The sequence below is a fragment of the Trichoderma ghanense genome, assembly GCF_004382785.1.
Source record: "Trichoderma ghanense strain CCMA-1212 chromosome Unknown scaffold_11, whole genome shotgun sequence".
NCBI classification, from domain to species: Eukaryota; Fungi; Ascomycota; class Sordariomycetes; order Hypocreales; family Hypocreaceae; genus Trichoderma; species Trichoderma ghanense.
The window spans coordinates 64,573-81,749 of NW_027395674.1; the positions used below are offsets into that span (position 1 = coordinate 64,573).

The 17,177-nt window shown below is 55.0% G+C and overlaps 5 protein-coding genes across 5 annotated transcripts; 3 read left to right on the top strand and 2 right to left on the bottom strand.

The window, feature by feature from the left end:
* Positions 1-101: 101 nt before the first annotated feature.
* Positions 102-737, bottom strand: CCMA1212_008004 (Acetyltransferase B complex catalytic subunit naa20; the record flags this gene model as incomplete). The annotated part of the gene is made up of 2 exons (XM_073705160.1): positions 102-505; positions 569-737. 2 exons carry the CDS (start codon positions 735-737, stop codon positions 102-104), a joined length of 573 nt encoding a protein of 190 aa, XP_073556162.1.
* Positions 738-1,438: 701 nt separating this feature from the next.
* Positions 1,439-2,800, top strand: CCMA1212_008005 (uncharacterized protein; the record flags this gene model as incomplete). The annotated part of the gene is made up of 3 exons (XM_073705161.1): positions 1,439-1,444; positions 1,503-2,224; positions 2,296-2,800. 3 exons carry the CDS (start codon positions 1,439-1,441, stop codon positions 2,798-2,800), a joined length of 1,233 nt encoding a protein of 410 aa, XP_073556163.1.
* Positions 2,801-5,531: 2,731 nt separating this feature from the next.
* On the top strand, positions 5,532-7,444 carry CCMA1212_008006 (Fizzy-related protein; the record flags this gene model as incomplete). The annotated part of the gene is made up of 3 exons (XM_073705162.1): positions 5,532-5,836; positions 5,894-6,021; positions 6,078-7,444. 3 exons carry the CDS (start codon positions 5,532-5,534, stop codon positions 7,442-7,444), a joined length of 1,800 nt encoding a protein of 599 aa, XP_073556164.1.
* A 1,230-nt stretch (positions 7,445-8,674) lies between these two features.
* On the bottom strand, positions 8,675-10,327 carry CCMA1212_008007 (uncharacterized protein; the record flags this gene model as incomplete). Its single annotated transcript, XM_073705163.1, has 1 exon — positions 8,675-10,327. One exon carries the CDS (start codon positions 10,325-10,327, stop codon positions 8,675-8,677), a length of 1,653 nt encoding a protein of 550 aa, XP_073556165.1.
* A 1,859-nt stretch (positions 10,328-12,186) lies between these two features.
* Positions 12,187-16,146, top strand: CCMA1212_008008 (Structural maintenance of chromosomes protein 1; the record flags this gene model as incomplete). The annotated part of the gene is made up of 4 exons (XM_073705164.1): positions 12,187-12,217; positions 12,277-12,370; positions 12,438-16,053; positions 16,129-16,146. The coding sequence occupies 4 exons, from the start codon at positions 12,187-12,189 to the stop codon at positions 16,144-16,146; spliced, it is 3,759 nt and encodes a 1,252-aa protein (XP_073556170.1).
* Between the last annotated feature and the right edge of the window lie 1,031 nt (positions 16,147-17,177).

The window sequence follows — 17,177 nt, forward strand, 5'->3', positions numbered from 1 at the left end:
CCCACTTGCAACAAAGGACGTGGCCCATCCAGACAAAGAAACCCTGGAACACCACATGCCCCGTTGATGTCGTGCTGAGACCCTCCATGACCTCACGAACGTCACCAGACATCCTCTGGGTGCACCTCGTGCTTCTCCCCGTCGTCCCTGACGTGTTCGTGCTTTGCGTCTCTCTTCATCGACTTGCGCATGTCAAACGCATCCTCGCTGTCTTTGTCGGGGTCGGTGGCATGCTCCCCATAGTAGTCCTTGACCACTCGGAAGACGCTGTAGCCCAGTTCTTTGTAGAACGCTATGGCCTTTGAGTTGCTGCTGCGGACAAACAAGTCCATGAACCAGGCGTTGTGGGCATCAGCCGCAGCCTCGAGCTGCTCAACCAAGATTTTGCCTATGCCCTGCCTCCGTGCCTCCGGTGCCACCGTCAGGGCTGTGATGTGGGCATGCCATGGGAGGTAGTGCTCTGAATATTTGTATGCGTCTGGCGATGATTCAACCTTGCCCATGACTTTGAACAAGTGCATCGATTAGCAATGCGGCACACAATGTCGTGGAGAAAAGGAGGACCAACTGTATCCGACAATGTTTCCCTCCGCATCCTCGCAGACTTGAAACAGTGAGGGCCATTTTGCATAGTACTGGAGATAGAAGCTGAGCTCATACGTCTCCGTCAGGGGATCCAGGTTGCACTTTGAGAACTTGTTGACATCGTCAGGCCGAAATCGTCGGAAGGTGGTCATCGTTGGCTAGGTAGCAGCCTTTACTCTCTAGGGCTGCCCACTATTTGAAAAGGTTTCGGATGGCTGATCGAAGAACTCAGAAATCTCTGCTAAGGTGATTGACTACTAGAAAAGCTTGTTGACGAGGGTAGGAGAAGGGATCCCGTAAGTGGCCTGGTGTTGAAGTGTTGAGTTTCTCTCGGCCCTAGTAGAACTGAGAAAGAATGTTGGTGAGCCCACTTACACTACACTGGCGGAAGAGGTACCAAAGGTCGAAAGTCTTTACGCCTTTACAAAATGAGAGAGAAAAAGGAAAGGAAGATGCACTTTTGACAAGGTCAGACGCCGTTTAATCGTGTCTATGAGCATTTGTATATGTCGCTATGAATTCGACTTGTTCTCTCGACTGCTCCGTTAAACGTAGCACCCCATTTTGCCTAGCCCCTCCCAACGCCACAGCAGCTTAAAGGTGTGCAGAAAGCGAGGCCAGGATGAATGCGAACCTCGGAGTACCCATCGGGTACCTCCCGACAGCTTCACCGCTGCCTGAGTTCCACGCCGTTCAAGTTGCAACCGTTGTATCGTCAAGTATCCTGGCAATCTTATCGCGATAGGAGCTGGCTTACCGTATCTTTGGTTTGGTCTGGTTCCTGACCAGGGGTTTCGTGTTCCTCTGCTTCTTGGTCCTGCATCTCAACGGCTCCGAGTAGTTCCCCTGCTTGATGCCAGTATCCGAAACTGCAGGCCATTATTTGCAGCTTGAAGATACCTCGTGCCTCAGGATAGGCGACAGATATCGACTCCCTAGCCCCGAAAGATCCCGCATCCGACATTCCCAAGAGAGGCCTCCTTACCAGCCTGCGCTCGACCATTATGCCCGGGTCGCCGCGAACTCCACGACACTCGCGCAACTCTTCAGCAGTCGACAGCTTCGCCGGGTCGCCCCCGATTCGGCGGTTCTCGAGGTCCTCTGCGCAAGATGCAATACCGTCGTTCCAGCACAGCCCGAACCAGCACGATGTCCTTGATCTCGCGGTGCTAGGCGGTCCCGGAACAGGGGCCGGCAATGGAATGGGCAACTTGGCTGATGAGTTGGCGGATGCCTTTTCCGACTCAGGGGACGAGGGCGACTACGACGCCGAGGGACAGGAATATGAGAAATCAGGAGACCAGGCAGGACAAAACGGCGACGCAGCACAGGACCCGTCGGCAAACGGCGATGCGAAACGAAGTGAGGGGGATGCAGGCCTGCTCTCCCCGCGCCCAAAGGGTCATCAGGGCCACCAGAGAAAGTCCAGTCTATACGATGGCAGCGACTACGGCTCAGACTCAGACCTCGACATTGCCGGCATTCCCCCGAGTCTCATGGCCAAGATTGACGCCGTTGAAAACCTCACAATCCGCGGGACGGATAACTACGCAGGCACGGCGGACGATGTGCTGAAGCGGGTGATTCAGGAGCTCCGCGACTTGGGGTCGCAATCTAGCGTCGAGGGCAGCGCTTCGAGGTAAGCCCTGGGCGTCAGCAACGCTCTCGTGGAGGAGGTTCCCTGTGCTAACTTGACATTTTGCCTCCTAGACTTATAACAGCACACTCGGCACTGACGACGCATCTTGCCCATCAGACCCGCCAGCTTCACAGCCTCACCTTTCCCCTGCTCTCTCCGCTTGCGCCCGCCCCTGACGTTGAAACGATCGATACCCTTATGCCGCTACTGGTATCCCTGACAGACGACATGCCGCGGCCATCGACGTCGGCCTTTAACTCGCTGACGGCGCTGCACTCCATCACATCGGAACTGATACAGTCGCTGAGTTACCTCTCCGACACGCTGCACATGTCTCGTCAGACAACCGCCGCCGCCAGCCGGAGGCTGAAGAGCGCGAAAGAGCTCGTTGCCGAAATCAGAAAGGAGGACGAGCTGAGGGAGCAGGGCGAGGAGTGGCTGACGAGGGGAAACTGGGGCGAGCGGCTGGAGAAGAGGGAGTGCGCAAGCGTATGCGGAGAAGTCATTGGCGGGTTTGAGGATGTCTGCAACGGCTGGAGGGAACGATTGCTTGCTCAAGCTGAACCTCAGGCGTAAATCGCACAACAACTCATCGATACCAAGAGGGGAGAGGTATAGGATAAGGATGATGGCGGCGGCTGCACTGATAACATGCAAGCGAACAGCAACTTCTTTCTCCTGTTTAATTTTCGCAACTTGTTTGATAGATAGAATCATGAATAGGACATGGAGCATGACCTTTTCCAATAAACAGCTTATTGACAAGACAAAGTTTGAGTTTGAGTTGTTGCGAGGCTGTTTGTGGCTCTTGGATAGAAATGAGTCTAGGGAGAAAAGAGAACATATGCGAAGAAGAAGGTTCAGGATGAATAGGTAACTGCTGCAGCATCGTAGCCGAGAGTTTCGCCACGTCTTTGACTTTGGACGTTACAGTCTATATACTAGCCCCTTGAAGAAAAAATGCCAATGATGGAGCGATTCGCTTATTTTGTCTTTGACCAGACGAGATCCGATCCCCAGACGTCAAAGCATGCCCCTTGCTTCCGCACCTCCAAAGCTCTGTCCAGCAAAACAGCAGAACCAACATCGCGAACCGATGACTCAGCGGCCCCAGAATCAGGAACCCCGGTCATCATTAAAAAGGTACGTACGTCAACGTCGGAAGCGGCAGAGGGAAGAAGAAGAAAAAGGCGAGTGAGCAACATCCGAGTCGCTTGACGCGAAATTGGTGCGTCCGGCACGAAAAGAAAAAACGCGCCCCTCGTTCGTGCAGGCCAACAGTGGGATTGGGATGATGCGTCCAGGGGTCCAGGGAGGGCCCGGGATTAGCGGGCGCGCTCATTGGCGCGCTGCTCTCTCTCTCTACTTTTCTTCAGAGACAAGAAGCAGCACTGACGGGTCCAGCCAGATCTGGCCACTTGGGCGCGTCATGTTCGTTCATGTTTTTGCGGGAGGAAATACACACGCCCCCCCCCNCAGACCAGTGGCTCCCCCCGGTCATGTTGTTGACCTTCCTGCCAGTGTTTTCATACATGGGAGGGCTGGTATTGCTGCTGTTATACCTTGTTCGCCGCCCCCTCCTCCCATGCAGGTCTGCGTGCGGGAAACGTCGTGAACTTCAAAACAAACAACAATAATAAACAGCTGCAGGGACGGTTGGAAAATGGCGATGCTGCGAGTGGCCATGCGTCCTTTTTTGCAAGCAGCGGCGCCCCCTCCTTCAGTGTTGCGGTACCTCAGTATGGATGGATACTCCATTGATATCTTCTCGTATTCTTGCTGCCATCACAAGCAATCCATTTACCCGTAGGTGCGTATAAGGTATTTGCAGAATGTAAGGTAGCTTCTAGTACTTGCACGAGGCACGTGTGGCCACATACAAGCACTCCGTCTGTCGGAGCCAAGGGTCCAGCCTGCAAAGCAGAAGCGCTGTGACAAGAGACGCGCAATGCAGATGCTGCCGGTTTCTCATCGTGGCTTTGTTTTAAGCCTTGCAGGCTGGTGTTGCTTTTGCCATCATGTGAGTGAGTTTGGATGGCGCAAAAGCCGCCCTGCTTAAGACCAAGGCATATTGAGTGTACATACGTTTGGCATACCGTATTGAGTTGTAAGTTTGGCACACCGGGTTTTCGTGTCTTGGAGCATATTCGCACCCGGCAGATGCTGCTCTAGCACCTGTTCACGACAATACACGTAACACAAAGCATCAACCCAAGGTGAAGAGAAGCTGAAGAGAGACTGAGGGAGAGATTTGAACAATCAATCAGTTCACATCGCGTCTCCTCAAAGAAACCCCCCCTGTGGCAATCGTCACAGCTGGGCTTCTGAGAGAGGGTGGGCGAGACGCAATATAAATCATCACATCAACCGAGGCAGCCCTTCGCCCTGCTTGTTTACTTTATCACCGCGCCCAGCGAATGGCAGCAGCGAAATTTGGCGTTGTGGTGCGTATTTGGCAGTTATTATTTGTTGTTTCTCGACGCCTCCCGCGTCTTCGTCTGCTCGCCTACCAGCACACAGTGCTAGCATCATTGTTACCCCCCTTTAGCACGTCAACGCCCCCCAACCAGGCCTAGCCCCAGCTGCCCGCCTGGCGCACTGCCCATCAATCAAGGCTCAACTGCATTTCCCCAGCAGCAGCAGCAGCAGCTTCAACCTCCCTCACAACAACCCTCTGCCTTTCTCACGAGCCCGTCTTCATCGCCCCAACCCACTCGCTCTGCCTCTGCGTCTGCCTGCACGGCCGCTACATATCAGCAGTACACCGGAAAAAAATCTGGAGCCGACTGATCTCGTCTTCGACTTTCTTTTGTATCCGTCTGGACCACTCGACGCAGCCGGTCCGTGTGCGATCGCTGTTGATTCGACGCAAGCAAGCAACAACAACAACAGCAACGCTGAACTTTGGTTGCATGCGATAGGTCGCCAAACCACCGCAGTTACTCGCCCTTTCCTGGCTGGCTTCTGCTCCATGACCACCGGCGTCGGCCTCGCCCTGTGACTGGATGCGCGCTCGCTCGTTTCCTCACGGTCGCTTGCTAGCATAACACTGTCCGTCTGTTGACATAGGTTCACTCAAACCATCAATTCACCCCAGCCAAATTCTCCCCCGCCGCACAAACCCACGACCCGAGCATCAAGGATCAAGGATCCCCGACAGAAACGGTGCCGCCTCTCTTCGCCTGAAGCAGGCAATCCGCCAGGCTCGGCCCTCTTCCATTTACGATATTCACAGCGCTCTCGCTGCTGCTGTCAAAAACACCCTCAGCATCGCACCCGAGACAGCGGCCAATAGCCCGTCGATGCCATGGGTGCCTCCAAGAAAACCATGGGCGAATCAAAGATGCCATCGACATCAACCTTCGTCCGCATGTCAACTCCTCCCCCCCCATCAGATCGCGTGCGTTTGGACTCGAAGCCCAACGCCGAAAGCAGCGGCAGTTCGATGCGTCAGCTGCGAAGCAGGACCAGGGCGAGCGACGTCGCTCACCCGGCTGCCTTTGACGTCGATGCCGTCGACAACCTCCTACGCAGAGAGCTGCAGCACCCTCAAAGAGAAAGCACTCCAGGAGCTAGTCCGCATCGCAAACGCCAGCGAATAAACGGCGATCGGTAGGTCATCCCTCGCTCTGCCCGTCTCAAAACACCCTGCTAACAGAGACTTTGCAGCTTCATCCCTACTCGCACTGGCCAGGACTTGCAGGCCAGCTTTAGCCTTCTTCATGAAGACGCATCTCCCGCTACCCCATCAAGGCATAAGAAAAGGACGCCGCAAGGCGAACTTCACTTCCAAAAGAGTATGCCCTTTGCTTGATGTTTTGATGAGAGAGCTAAATGACTGACTTGAACATAGCCGAAGAAGCCAACCGCACCTACTCAACGCTGCTGCGTGCGGAGCTCTTTGAGGGATCAGTGCCTCAACTGACGCCCGCTCTCTCACCGGACAATAACCTGCCGGCCTCATCGCTTGTCGTTCAAGATGGCACGCGATCTCACACTCCCCCCAGTCACAACTCTGTGGTGACCCTCCCCTCCTCACTGACCCCATCAACTCCTCACAAGAATCTCTTCTCATATCTCTCACCACGCCATCATGGCCATCCCGTCGGCCACCTCACTCCCTCGAAAACTCCCCAGAGCCGACATGGCCCGAACTTGGACACAAGAGCCGAGATCTACAGCCTCTCCCCGGTGCGTCTTGGTAGCCAGCAGATGCTCTTGAGCCCTCGCCGCCAGCCTCGGGCAGTCAGCAAGGTCCCCTACAAGGTCCTCGATGCACCCGAGCTGGCCGATGACTTCTACCTCAACCTCGTTGATTGGGGCAGTGCCAATGTCCTGGGGGTCGGACTCGGATCTAGTGTGTACATGTGGAATGCCCAGACAAGCAAGGTCAACAAGCTATGCACGTTGGAAGACGACACCGTGACGAGCGTGTCCTGGATCCAAAAGGGCACACATCTGGCCATTGGGACCGGCAAGGGTCTTGTCCAGATTTGGGACGCTGAGAAAGCTAGAAGATTGAGAACCATGACTGGACACACGGCCCGAGTCGGATCGCTGGCGTGGAACTCGCATATCCTCACGTCTGGCTCGCGCGACCGACTGATATACCACCGAGACGTTCGAGCACCAGACCAGTGGCTCCACAAGCTCGTTGGTCACAAGCAAGAAGTTTGCGGTCTCAAGTGGAACTGCGAAGATGGGCAGCTGGCCAGCGGTGGCAACGACAACAAGCTCATGGTCTGGGATAAGCTCTCGGACACGCCGCTGTGGAAATTCTCGGACCACAACGCTGCCGTCAAGGCCATCGCCTGGTCACCTCACCAGCGAGGCCTTCTTGCCTCGGGCGGCGGCACTGCCGACAGGCGCATCATCTTTCACGATACCGTCAAGGGAACTGTCGTTAACGAAATCGACACCGGCAGCCAGGTCTGCAACCTTGCCTGGTCCAAGAACTCAAACGAGATTGTCTCGACACACGGCTACAGCCAGAACCAGATCGTTGTGTGGAAGTACCCGTCTATGACGCAAGTAGCCAGCTTGACGGGACATACCTACCGCGTCTTGTACCTGGCCATGAGCCCCGACGGGCGTGTCATTGTGACGGGAGCCGGCGACGAAACTCTGCGCTTCTGGTCGGTCTTTGGCCGACGGCCAGGCACCCGCGAGGATGGCGAGACAGGAGGCGGCAAGTTCGCCGACTGGGGAATCATCCGATAAATCTAGCCCTTTTGGCTTGATCCGAGTCATAAGAGGACATTGCAATCTGGTTGAATTCACATCTCTCCTTTGACGAGGCGCTCTATTCCTTATGTCTATACATACCCTTGGCGTCTCGTTCACTTCGTTCGACAACAGACTTTATTGGGAAGCTCCTCCCTCTTCTTATTTGCTTTTCCTCTTCGATTTTCTTCGCGAGGAGTTGAGAGTGTCGTTTGGCAAACGCGCGCGAGCCTTGGACTCGGCGCAGGTCTGGGATATTTGAAGGCGCGGGAAATGATACGCGATCACGTCTCTCCTATTTCAATTCGATTGTAACATTTGGCATAATCTGGCGCGGTGGCTGCGATGGTCCTCTTTCTTCCTTTTCTTTCCATCTCTCTCCACGTTCTTTTTTTCTTCACTCCGCATAGCTCAACAATGCGTTGCGGTGAGCGATTTCGTTTTATGGGTGTTTTTTGGGTTTGGTTTTGGGGGAGGCTATATATCTCGAGTGCCAGAGGGCGGCCTCGTTGTGCTTTTTACTTTTAACGTAACGGAATGCCTCGGTCTCTCCCCTTTTCTTCTTGCTGATGAATAAGGGATGAGCATGGATTGGGATGGAATCAGGAACAGCGATGGTCCTGGCAGCGATTCTTGATTTCTTTTTGTTTTATTGGTTGCTTCACGGCAGCTTAGCGCATCTATAGAGAAGCGGGAGACAGGTCGGCTCATGGAATGGGAGTCCAATATATCACGTAACTACCTACTGATGCTTCATGACTGATTGGTGACTTCTGATGGTGCTGATGATGAATCCAATGAATTTAGTGATGGTGATGATTTGATAGATGCATGTTGAATTGACATTATATATACTGGTACCTACCTATATAACGTTCATTGTCATTGAGCATAATACATGATAAGAGTAACGAGGAGATGACCATGAGAGAGATCCGTCCATTCATCCATGTCCTCATACAAAAATCCCTCCAGATTCAGCATCCAAAGTAACAAAATCAAGGGCAAACAAGAATACCATAAACATAACCAAAAGAACTTGACAGGATATCATACCAAAGATACATTAACGTCCAACTCCCACTTCCCACCTCGTCATGTCCTCGTCTACGCGGTAAATGGCATTCACAGGCAGGATATAGACACGACATGACATTGTCGCATTCACTGCCGAATCCATCCCTCTATTCCCTTACGCCAGCCCTACCCAGACCATTTAACTCATCCTCACTCCTGACCCGTCTTGCGCTCCCTCGCAGCGCCCTCATCGCCCCTATCCACACCGGTAGCCCCCACCTTGGAGCCCTCATCAAGCATCGGTATGCTATCCAGGCTGACGGACCGATTCTTGCCCGCGTCGGGCCTCATCGGCGACGGCGCGAGCTGCGCGTCCAGACTCGTCGTCTGCACGGGAGGGCCGTCCACGCTGTGCTGCGGCGCCATCTGAGGCGACTGGAGCAGCGTCTCCGGGTTGTTCTGCCACTTGAGGACGTCTGCCTTCATGGCCTCGAGCTCCTTCTGGAAGCGCTTGCCGAAGACGTCGATGTAGTACGTTGCGCCGTTGTAGATGCTCCAGCCGAAGACGACGAGCAAGAACGCCGTCGACGCCCACCGGCTGAGGAACCATAGCGGACAGGGGAGGATGGTGAGCACGGCGTACAGGTACTGGATCACCATGAACGCCGGCTCCTGCAGCGCGGCCGGGCGGGAGAGGACAAACTTGCCGAGCCAGGTTTTGGCGTAGGAGCGTCGAAGCCAGGTGAAGGACGTAGGGCGGCCGGCGGCAATCTTTTCCCGTCGGCGCACGGTGATGAAGAAGTAGTAGCCTAGCTGCCAGATGGCGTAGGGGATGGTGCTCCATGCGAGCATGGACAGGACGTTGGCGTACGCCGTCGGAGACCCCGGGATCGCGTTCTTGATGGTGTAGATGGCGGGGAAGCGCTTCATCTGCTCCTCGGGGCGGAACAGATGCACGATGCAGTGAAGCGTGGCGCAGGGCATGATGTGGATGAAGAGCGACGTGACCTTGTCGAAGCTGTGGAAGACCAGCGAGTTGCGCCACATGATGATTGCCACGGCATTGTTTCCGTAGGCCAGGCAGTAGGCCGCCGTGAAGAGCCGCTTGGACTGCGGGAAGACCCAGAGGCTGAGCATGAGGAGCACATTGACAAAGTAGCAGAGGTCGGCCAGGAAGTAGTGGTATCCACGGCGGTGGTAGGTGAAGATGCGGATGGGCATAAAGTAGAGCAGCTGGACGGTGTACCAGATGTGGAACCATTCCGGATAGCCGCCCATGAGGTATCCGCTCGCGAAGATGTTCATAACGCCGCAGATGAAGGATATCTTCTCCCGGAGGCTGATGGCCTTGGTGTCGTTCCACTGCTTGCCGAGCTTGTCCACCCGCTGCCGCATGCGCTTCCGGTATCGCTCGAGCTGCTCGTCGGCCGAGGGCACGCGCCGCCTCCATTCCTCCACCATTCGGTCGCGGGCGTTTTGGGTCTTTGACTTGAAGGCGTCTCTGGATCGTCGCACCTTGTCGGTCTGGGCAGAGATGCCCCTTTGGAGCTTCTCGAGCTGCTGCGGCAGGGCAAAGTTGTCGAGAAGGTCGAGCACCGTCAGGCGGTCGAGCGGCGGAAGCGCGTCCCAGTCATCCTGGTAGGTGCTGCTGCTGCCTGAGAAAGAAGGGTTCCTCGACAGCCGGTGGCTCTTGGGAGTCGTGGCGCTGAGCGTGGGAGAGTCGAGCATCTCCGTGTCCACCGGCATCGAGCTCAGGGGGGAGGCGAGCTCGCCCTCTGCCATGGCAGGCAGCGAACTGTCTCCGTTGGCTGACGAGCTCGTCTCTGGCGTCGACATGGGAGTCGAGGCTGCTTCTTCGTCCATTCTGGCGGAGAGGAGTGAGCAGGGCTATGATTGCAGCTTGTTCATGGGTTCCGTCCGTGTAAGACAGGTTGCACGATCTGGTATGGCGAACGACGGTCTAGAAAGAATACTCCAACAGCCCGGACCAGGGCAACGAAGTCGGCCGTGTGTATCTGCAGGTTGGGAGTGGTGGCAAAACCGGACAGCGCAGAGTGATGACAACGAATCGGCAGCGGATCGACGGATTGCGTCAGGATAACAGGACGAGTGCTGAGGAAGCGGAAACAGGGCGATGGTATCCAGCAGAGAAGACGGAGATGAGGATGGAGGGACAGAAAAGAGACGCCGAAGCTGTAGGTGATATAAAGACTGAGGATGGAGATGCCAGAAGAGGGTTGAAGAGCAGATGCAATGGAAGAGTCTCGGGTTTGGGTTGCGAAGGTTGGCACGAGCCTAAGAGCTACCGATGCTTCCCTCGATGATCATCCGGGAGACGCCTCGAGTGGTTCCAGGTTTGTCCCCCCGGTCTTTTTGGGGGGGGGGGGNGGGGGAAGGGGGGGGCCAGGCCCATGTGATGCGAGGTACGGGAAAGTACTTGGCAGTACGGTAATTAGACCGTGCGCAACAAAAACATACTGTACTGACTGGCGTATTACGGGTGGGATTTGGTCGAAATGCGTCATGAGCCTTGACGGACTAGAAGTACCCTTATGTGTCGCTGTAGAGCACCCGGCAACAGCCTGAGCTTGACCTCCACACGCTCCAGCTTAGCGGCTCCAAAGACCCTGTATTTTGAGGTTCCCCGTGGTAACCCGGTGAAAGAGTGTACATGTATCGCGCTGCTGTTTCCTGCGGTCATCATTGTACTTTTACGGTTTCACATGCAACACTGGATGTTTCCTCACCAGTCTGTCATGCTCAAATTGTTGAGCTCTTTCGGGCCTTGCCGTAGAGTTGAAACAACGAGGTTCCGAATGGACACTGTGTTCACATGGAAGATAGATAGGTAAGTACCTGCCTACCTTACCTAAGAAGAGAGCTGCACCCTTTGTGTTCCACGTGCTGAATCTCTGTGTCTTACGAACAGTTTCTTCTGTACGGAAGAGTACAACGGCCCGGGGGGAAAAAAAACTTGAACAATGAACGTGGCTCGTCCACCTGACCTCCCACCGAATGGCTGGTTTCTTCTACCAAATACAGGACGAGGAGGGTAAGGTAAACTGACGAGAGCCATTGCTGCATAGCAGGTGCTGCCATTCTGGCCTCTGGTTGGAGGAGATGCGGCCACGGCAACCTGGGCGCTAACAAGGCGACAGCTCCAAGCTCGAGTCAGCTGTGTGCTGCAGCATTGTTTGAAGCGATTGATGAATGCGACTTTGATCACGTGAGCTGATTCAGCAACTCGTCGGAACCTGGAGGTACCATTAATCCATCCATGTTCTCTCTCACGAACGGCTTTCCAGGGCTACCCCACCATCAGTTACCGCTCCGGTACTAGCCCAGGTGCTCTTTGTTAGTGGTGTTGCTCGCTCTAGTCCAGTCCAGTGAGCTGCTTGGCATCCATCCATAATCGCAAGTTCGCGACGCGTCAAAACTGCATCCCGCATTTGCGCAACTCCCGCAGCGCCGCCTCGCATTTCTGAGCATGACGGGCTGCGCTCTCACGGCCTGCTCGAGATACTTGTGAAACACGCGCCACCGCCTATGAGCGACGAGTACCGAACCATCCCCGTTCAGCTCGAGTGGTGTTGTCAGCATCTCGAATTGTTCTCTGCGCGTGCTCCAGGTCGCAAGAGTCGAACCGCCGCCAGCGCTCCGTTGGCCTTTGCATCTTGACCTGCTAGGGCTCCCGCTGCCGGCGCAGCTACATCTAGTTCATCATGGGCAAACTCATCCGCCTCGAGCTGCACAGTATGTCTTCTCGCATCCCCGCATCAGTTCGCAGGCCCCAGCTAACGATGCGCTCCCAGACTTCAAGTCCTACAAGGGCCACCACGTCCTCCTATTCGGCGATTCCTACTTCACGTCAATCATCGGGCCCAATGGATCGGGCAAATCGAACTCGTGAGCTGCCTTCCTCCAGCCCATTGCGACACCATTTGGTGGGTATACTGACAGTGGATTGCCATAGGATGGACGCCATCTCCTTCGTCCTTGGCATCAAATCTTCACATTTGCGATCCACGCACCTCAAGGAGCTCGTCTATCGCGGGCGCGTGCTGAAAACCTCAAAAATCAACGACGATGGCTCAGCTGAAGCAACCACCGACGCCGCCAACTTTGCCGACGACGACAAGGCGTCTCGAGGCGACCCAAAGACCGCCTGGGTCATGGCGGTCTACGAAGACGACGCCGGCGAGGAGCAGAGGTGGAAGAGGTCCATCACGAGCCAGGGAGCCAGCGAGTACCGCATCAACGATCGACAGGTCACGGCCCAGCAGTACAACGAAGCTCTGGAGGCGGAGAATATCCTGATAAAAGCCCGCAATTTTCTCGTCTTCCAGGGCGACGTTGAAGCCATTGCTTCGCAATCTCCACAGGACCTCACGCGACTCATTGAGCAGATTTCGGGAAGTTTGGAATACAAAACCGAGTACGAAAGGCTTCAGGTCGAGGCAGAACAAGCCGCCGAGAATCAGAATTTCCAGTTCCACCGCCGCCGCGGCATCAACTCCGAGATCAAGCAGTACAGGGAGCAGAAGAAGGAGGCAGACAGCTTTCAGAAGAAGACGGAAGAGCGAGATGCGGCCATTGTCACGCACTGTCTCTGGAAGCTGTACCATTTCCAAAAAGCCATGGACGATTCAAGCAGCGCCATTCAAGAACACCACGAAGAGTTGAAGGAGATGCGGAGGAACGTGGAGGAATACGAAACTGCCCTCGAAGCAGCGCGAAAGGAACAATCTGCCGTCCAGAGACAGGTCAGCAAGGTGGAAAAGGACATCAAACGCACGGAAAGAAGCATCGAAGACAAGGAAAACGCTCTGGTTCCTTTCGACGAGAAGATCCATGAATCCTCGCAGCAGATTGAGAAGCTGCAGGTCCAGGCGCAGAAAGTCGGCAAGGAGCTCGAGGAACAGACCGACATTGTGCAGAAGGTCCAAAAGGATATCGGAAGCGTCAAAAAGGCTCAGGAGTTGTTTGAGAAAGACGTCAAGGAGCAGATGAAGAAGACCGGCCGAGACATCAGCGACGACGACCGCAAGGAGTACAACACCCTTCGAGCCCAGGTCTTGGCCCGCTCTGGCTCCAACCAGGCAAAGTTGGAGAACCTGGAGCGGCAAAGGAAAGCGGACGAGGTCACTGTCAACAGTCTCAAGGGCAAGGTCGACAGTATCTCTGCGGCCATTGAGAAACTGGAGGCGGAATTCACCAGTATTGGGGAGAGGCGAAGCTCTGCCGAAGCGGCGACGCAAGAGATTTCCAACGAGATCGCAGCCAAGAAGAAGGAATTCAACCAGCTCCAGTCAGAACGAGTGCGGACCAACCAGAAACGGACCGAACTCGAAGAGAAGCTCGAGGATGTCGCCAGGAAGCTGAGAGAAGCCGATGATGGCCGCCGCCAAAATGACCGAGAGGCACGCATGAAGGAGATGGTGACGACCCTGAAGCGAATCTTCCCTGGCGTGCGCGGCCGCGTTGGAAACCTGTGCACACCGAAGCAGAAGAAGTACGACGAAGCCGTTATAGTCGCCTTGGGACGAGACTTCGACTCCGTGGTGGTTGACACCGAGAAGACTGGTGTGGACTGCGTTCAGTACCTGAAGGAGCAGCGGTTCCCTCCCATGACCTTCATTCCCCTGGACAACATCAAGGTCAATGCCGTCAATACCGCAGTCAAGGGCTTTGCCGGCGCCAGACTCACGATTGACACTATCAACTTTGATGCGTCGGTCGAGAGGGCCATGTCGTACGCATGTGGCAGCTCTGTGGTGTGCGACACACTCGACATTGCCAAGCACATATGCTACGACAAGAAAATCCCCGTCAAGGCCGTTACACTGGAGGGATACATCATTCACAAGGCGGGCTTGATGACTGGCGGTCGCGGTCCCGAGCCTAAGGGCGGGAAGCGCAAGTTTGAAGAAGCCGATGTGCAGAATCTCCAGCGGATGGCTGCCAAGCTGAAGAGCGAGATTGACCGTCTCCCCAAGGCGGATCGTCGGGGTACCCAGGAGGAGTCTCTACAAATCGAGCTCAACGGACTCGAACGGCGGCTGGCGGCGACTAGGGAGGAGCTGGCGGCCTTGAACAAGAACTGGACGAGCAAGAAGCGCGAACTGGACAGCCAAAGGAAGCAGCTCCAGGAGCTTCAGCCCAAGTACGAGGAGCAAGCGGCACAGTTGGAGCGCACGAAGCAGACGGTCCAGGAGTTTAGGGACGCCATTGCACGGGTGGAGGATGAAGTCTTTGACGGCTTCTGCAAGAGGCTCGGCTACAGCGACATTCGCGCGTACGAAGCTTCCCAAGGCAAACTGGAACAGGAAATCTCCGAGAAGCGAAACCAGTATGAGGTTCAGAGGCAGAGACTAGAGAGTCGCCTCAAGTGGGAAGTAACGCGCCACAGCGATACGGAAGCTCGCATCAAGAGGATACAGGAGCAGATCAGACGCCTGAAGCAAGACATGCGGACGTATAACAAGGAAAAGGCCGACATTGAAGATTCAATGAGCCAAGACAAGGACGAGCTGGAAGCCCTTCGGGAGACACTCGAGGAGCTGAAGGCTGAGCAGCTGGAAAAGAACCAGAGGGTCAGCGAGGCTCGTGCCGAGCTGCAAAAACGCAGCAAGGATATCGAGGCCTGTCAGCGGGAGATCAACGCCTTGGAGACGACTGTGCAGAAGAACAGCGCGAGCAAATCCGCGCTTCTGCGAAGATGCCGGCTCGAGCAGATTCAAATTCCGCTGACTGAAGGCGCCCTCGACAACTTGCCAGCGGAAGACGATTTGCTGCGGCAAGATCCTGACGCCATGGATGTCGATGGCGGAGACGACGACATGATGGATATCGCGCTGGACGATCATGGCATCGAGATCGACTTTGATGGTCTCGAGCCGGACCTGAAGGAGTCTGGCGAACCCAGTGTCGAGGAAGCACTGACGGAGAAGATTTCATCCCTCACAGCGGAGCTGGAGAAGCTGAATCCCAACATGAGAGCCATGGAACGGCTGGAAAGCGTCGAGACGAGGCTGAAGCAAACGGACCAAGAATACGAAGACGCCAAGAATGCTGCTCACAAGGCCAAAGAAGCTTTCAATAACATCAAGCAGCGACGATACGAGCTCTTCAACAAGGCCTTTACCCACATTCAAGAGCAGATCTCAAACGTCTACAAGGATCTCACGCGGTCAGACGCTTACCCTCTTGGTGGTCAGGCCTACCTGGACATTGAAGAGGACACCGACATGCCGTATCTGTCAGGTATAAAGTACCACGCCATGCCGCCGCTCAAGCGATTCCGAGACATGGAGCACCTGTCTGGTGGTGAGAAGACCATGGCGGCGCTGGCGCTTCTGTTCGCCATCCACAGCTACCAGCCAAGTCCGTTCTTCGTTCTGGACGAGGTGGACGCCGCCTTGGACAATGCCAACGTGGACAAGATCAAAAAGTATATCCGGGAGCACGCGGGCCCTGGCATGCAGTTTATCGTCATCAGCTTGAAGGCCGGTCTCTTCCAGGACAGCGAGAGTCTTGTCGGCGTATATCGTGATCAGGAGGTGAACAGCTCCCGAACGCTGACACTGGATGTAAGTCTCATGATTCCCTTCACCTTTCTACATTGTTGGCAAGTAAAGCTAACCCGTTCTGTTTCCCTACTATAGCTCAGGAAATATGCTTGATGCGCAGGGTAACCTGGTATTCTTTGTTCTGTATCAATATTAACGACTGGAAAAGGGGGTGTATGCAGGTAGAAGAGAGCAAGGCAGGCTGGATAGGAAAACTCAGGAAATTCATGAGCGACGCCACTGCCTCGCCATTGGAGAACGAGCTATGATACTTGGCGCTTGGGTGAATATAGTGTCTTTTCCCTTTTTATTTTCTGGCTTGTTGATTGATTCTGCCCTCTTGTATGTTGTCCTGATGCCTCGGATGAGGCTACTGGTCGCCTATCGTCCTGATCAAGCACCTTTGTGTCTTTGGACTGTCGCGTGCAGAGCGTATAGGACTATACTCTATGTATATACACTCCCAATGGGGAGGTTTGTTCGGAGCAGAAAGAAGAAAAAGCATCTTTGCGTCGTCCGAATCAACTCCCATTTGCATCACTGAATGCGACGCGATGTCATTGGTCGCCAGAAGCTGCGCACTTCACACACGGGCTTAGTAATAATCCGCATCCCGGTCGCCTTGGAATCGCGGCCGTTTGATAGGCAGAAGAGCGCAAGATTTCCCGACGCGACAAGCTTCACATGTGCAGCCAAATTGCAAACCTCGAGCATCATCAATGAAAAGAGCATAGCTGGGCTTGCGTTGCTTGGGAGACGCAGCCTCATCGCAGCAGAAAAGCCACCGAGGGTCAAGGGAGAACAAGGTTCGAGGCCGGTGTGCGTATATTCTGCAGGTTAATCCGGACAAAGCGAGAGAGCCACAGGCCGAGACTTAAATCATGCTCTTTGCACTCCACCACACACGATGAACAGGTTCTCTCCTCCACAAACACAGACAGCGTCGCCTCTCCATGTGTGATACTTCCTCAATCTCTCGGTAACCCATAATATCACGTCTTTTCGTCGTCTTGAACCTGCCGCGTCGGTTCTGCGAGGAGTCGCATGCTCGCATCGAAACTGAAGCCACCGCAAAACGACCTCGCGCGAGCCTCTCGAGACGGCTGCATTCTCGACCGGGCCTCGCGATATACTCGCTGCCTTGA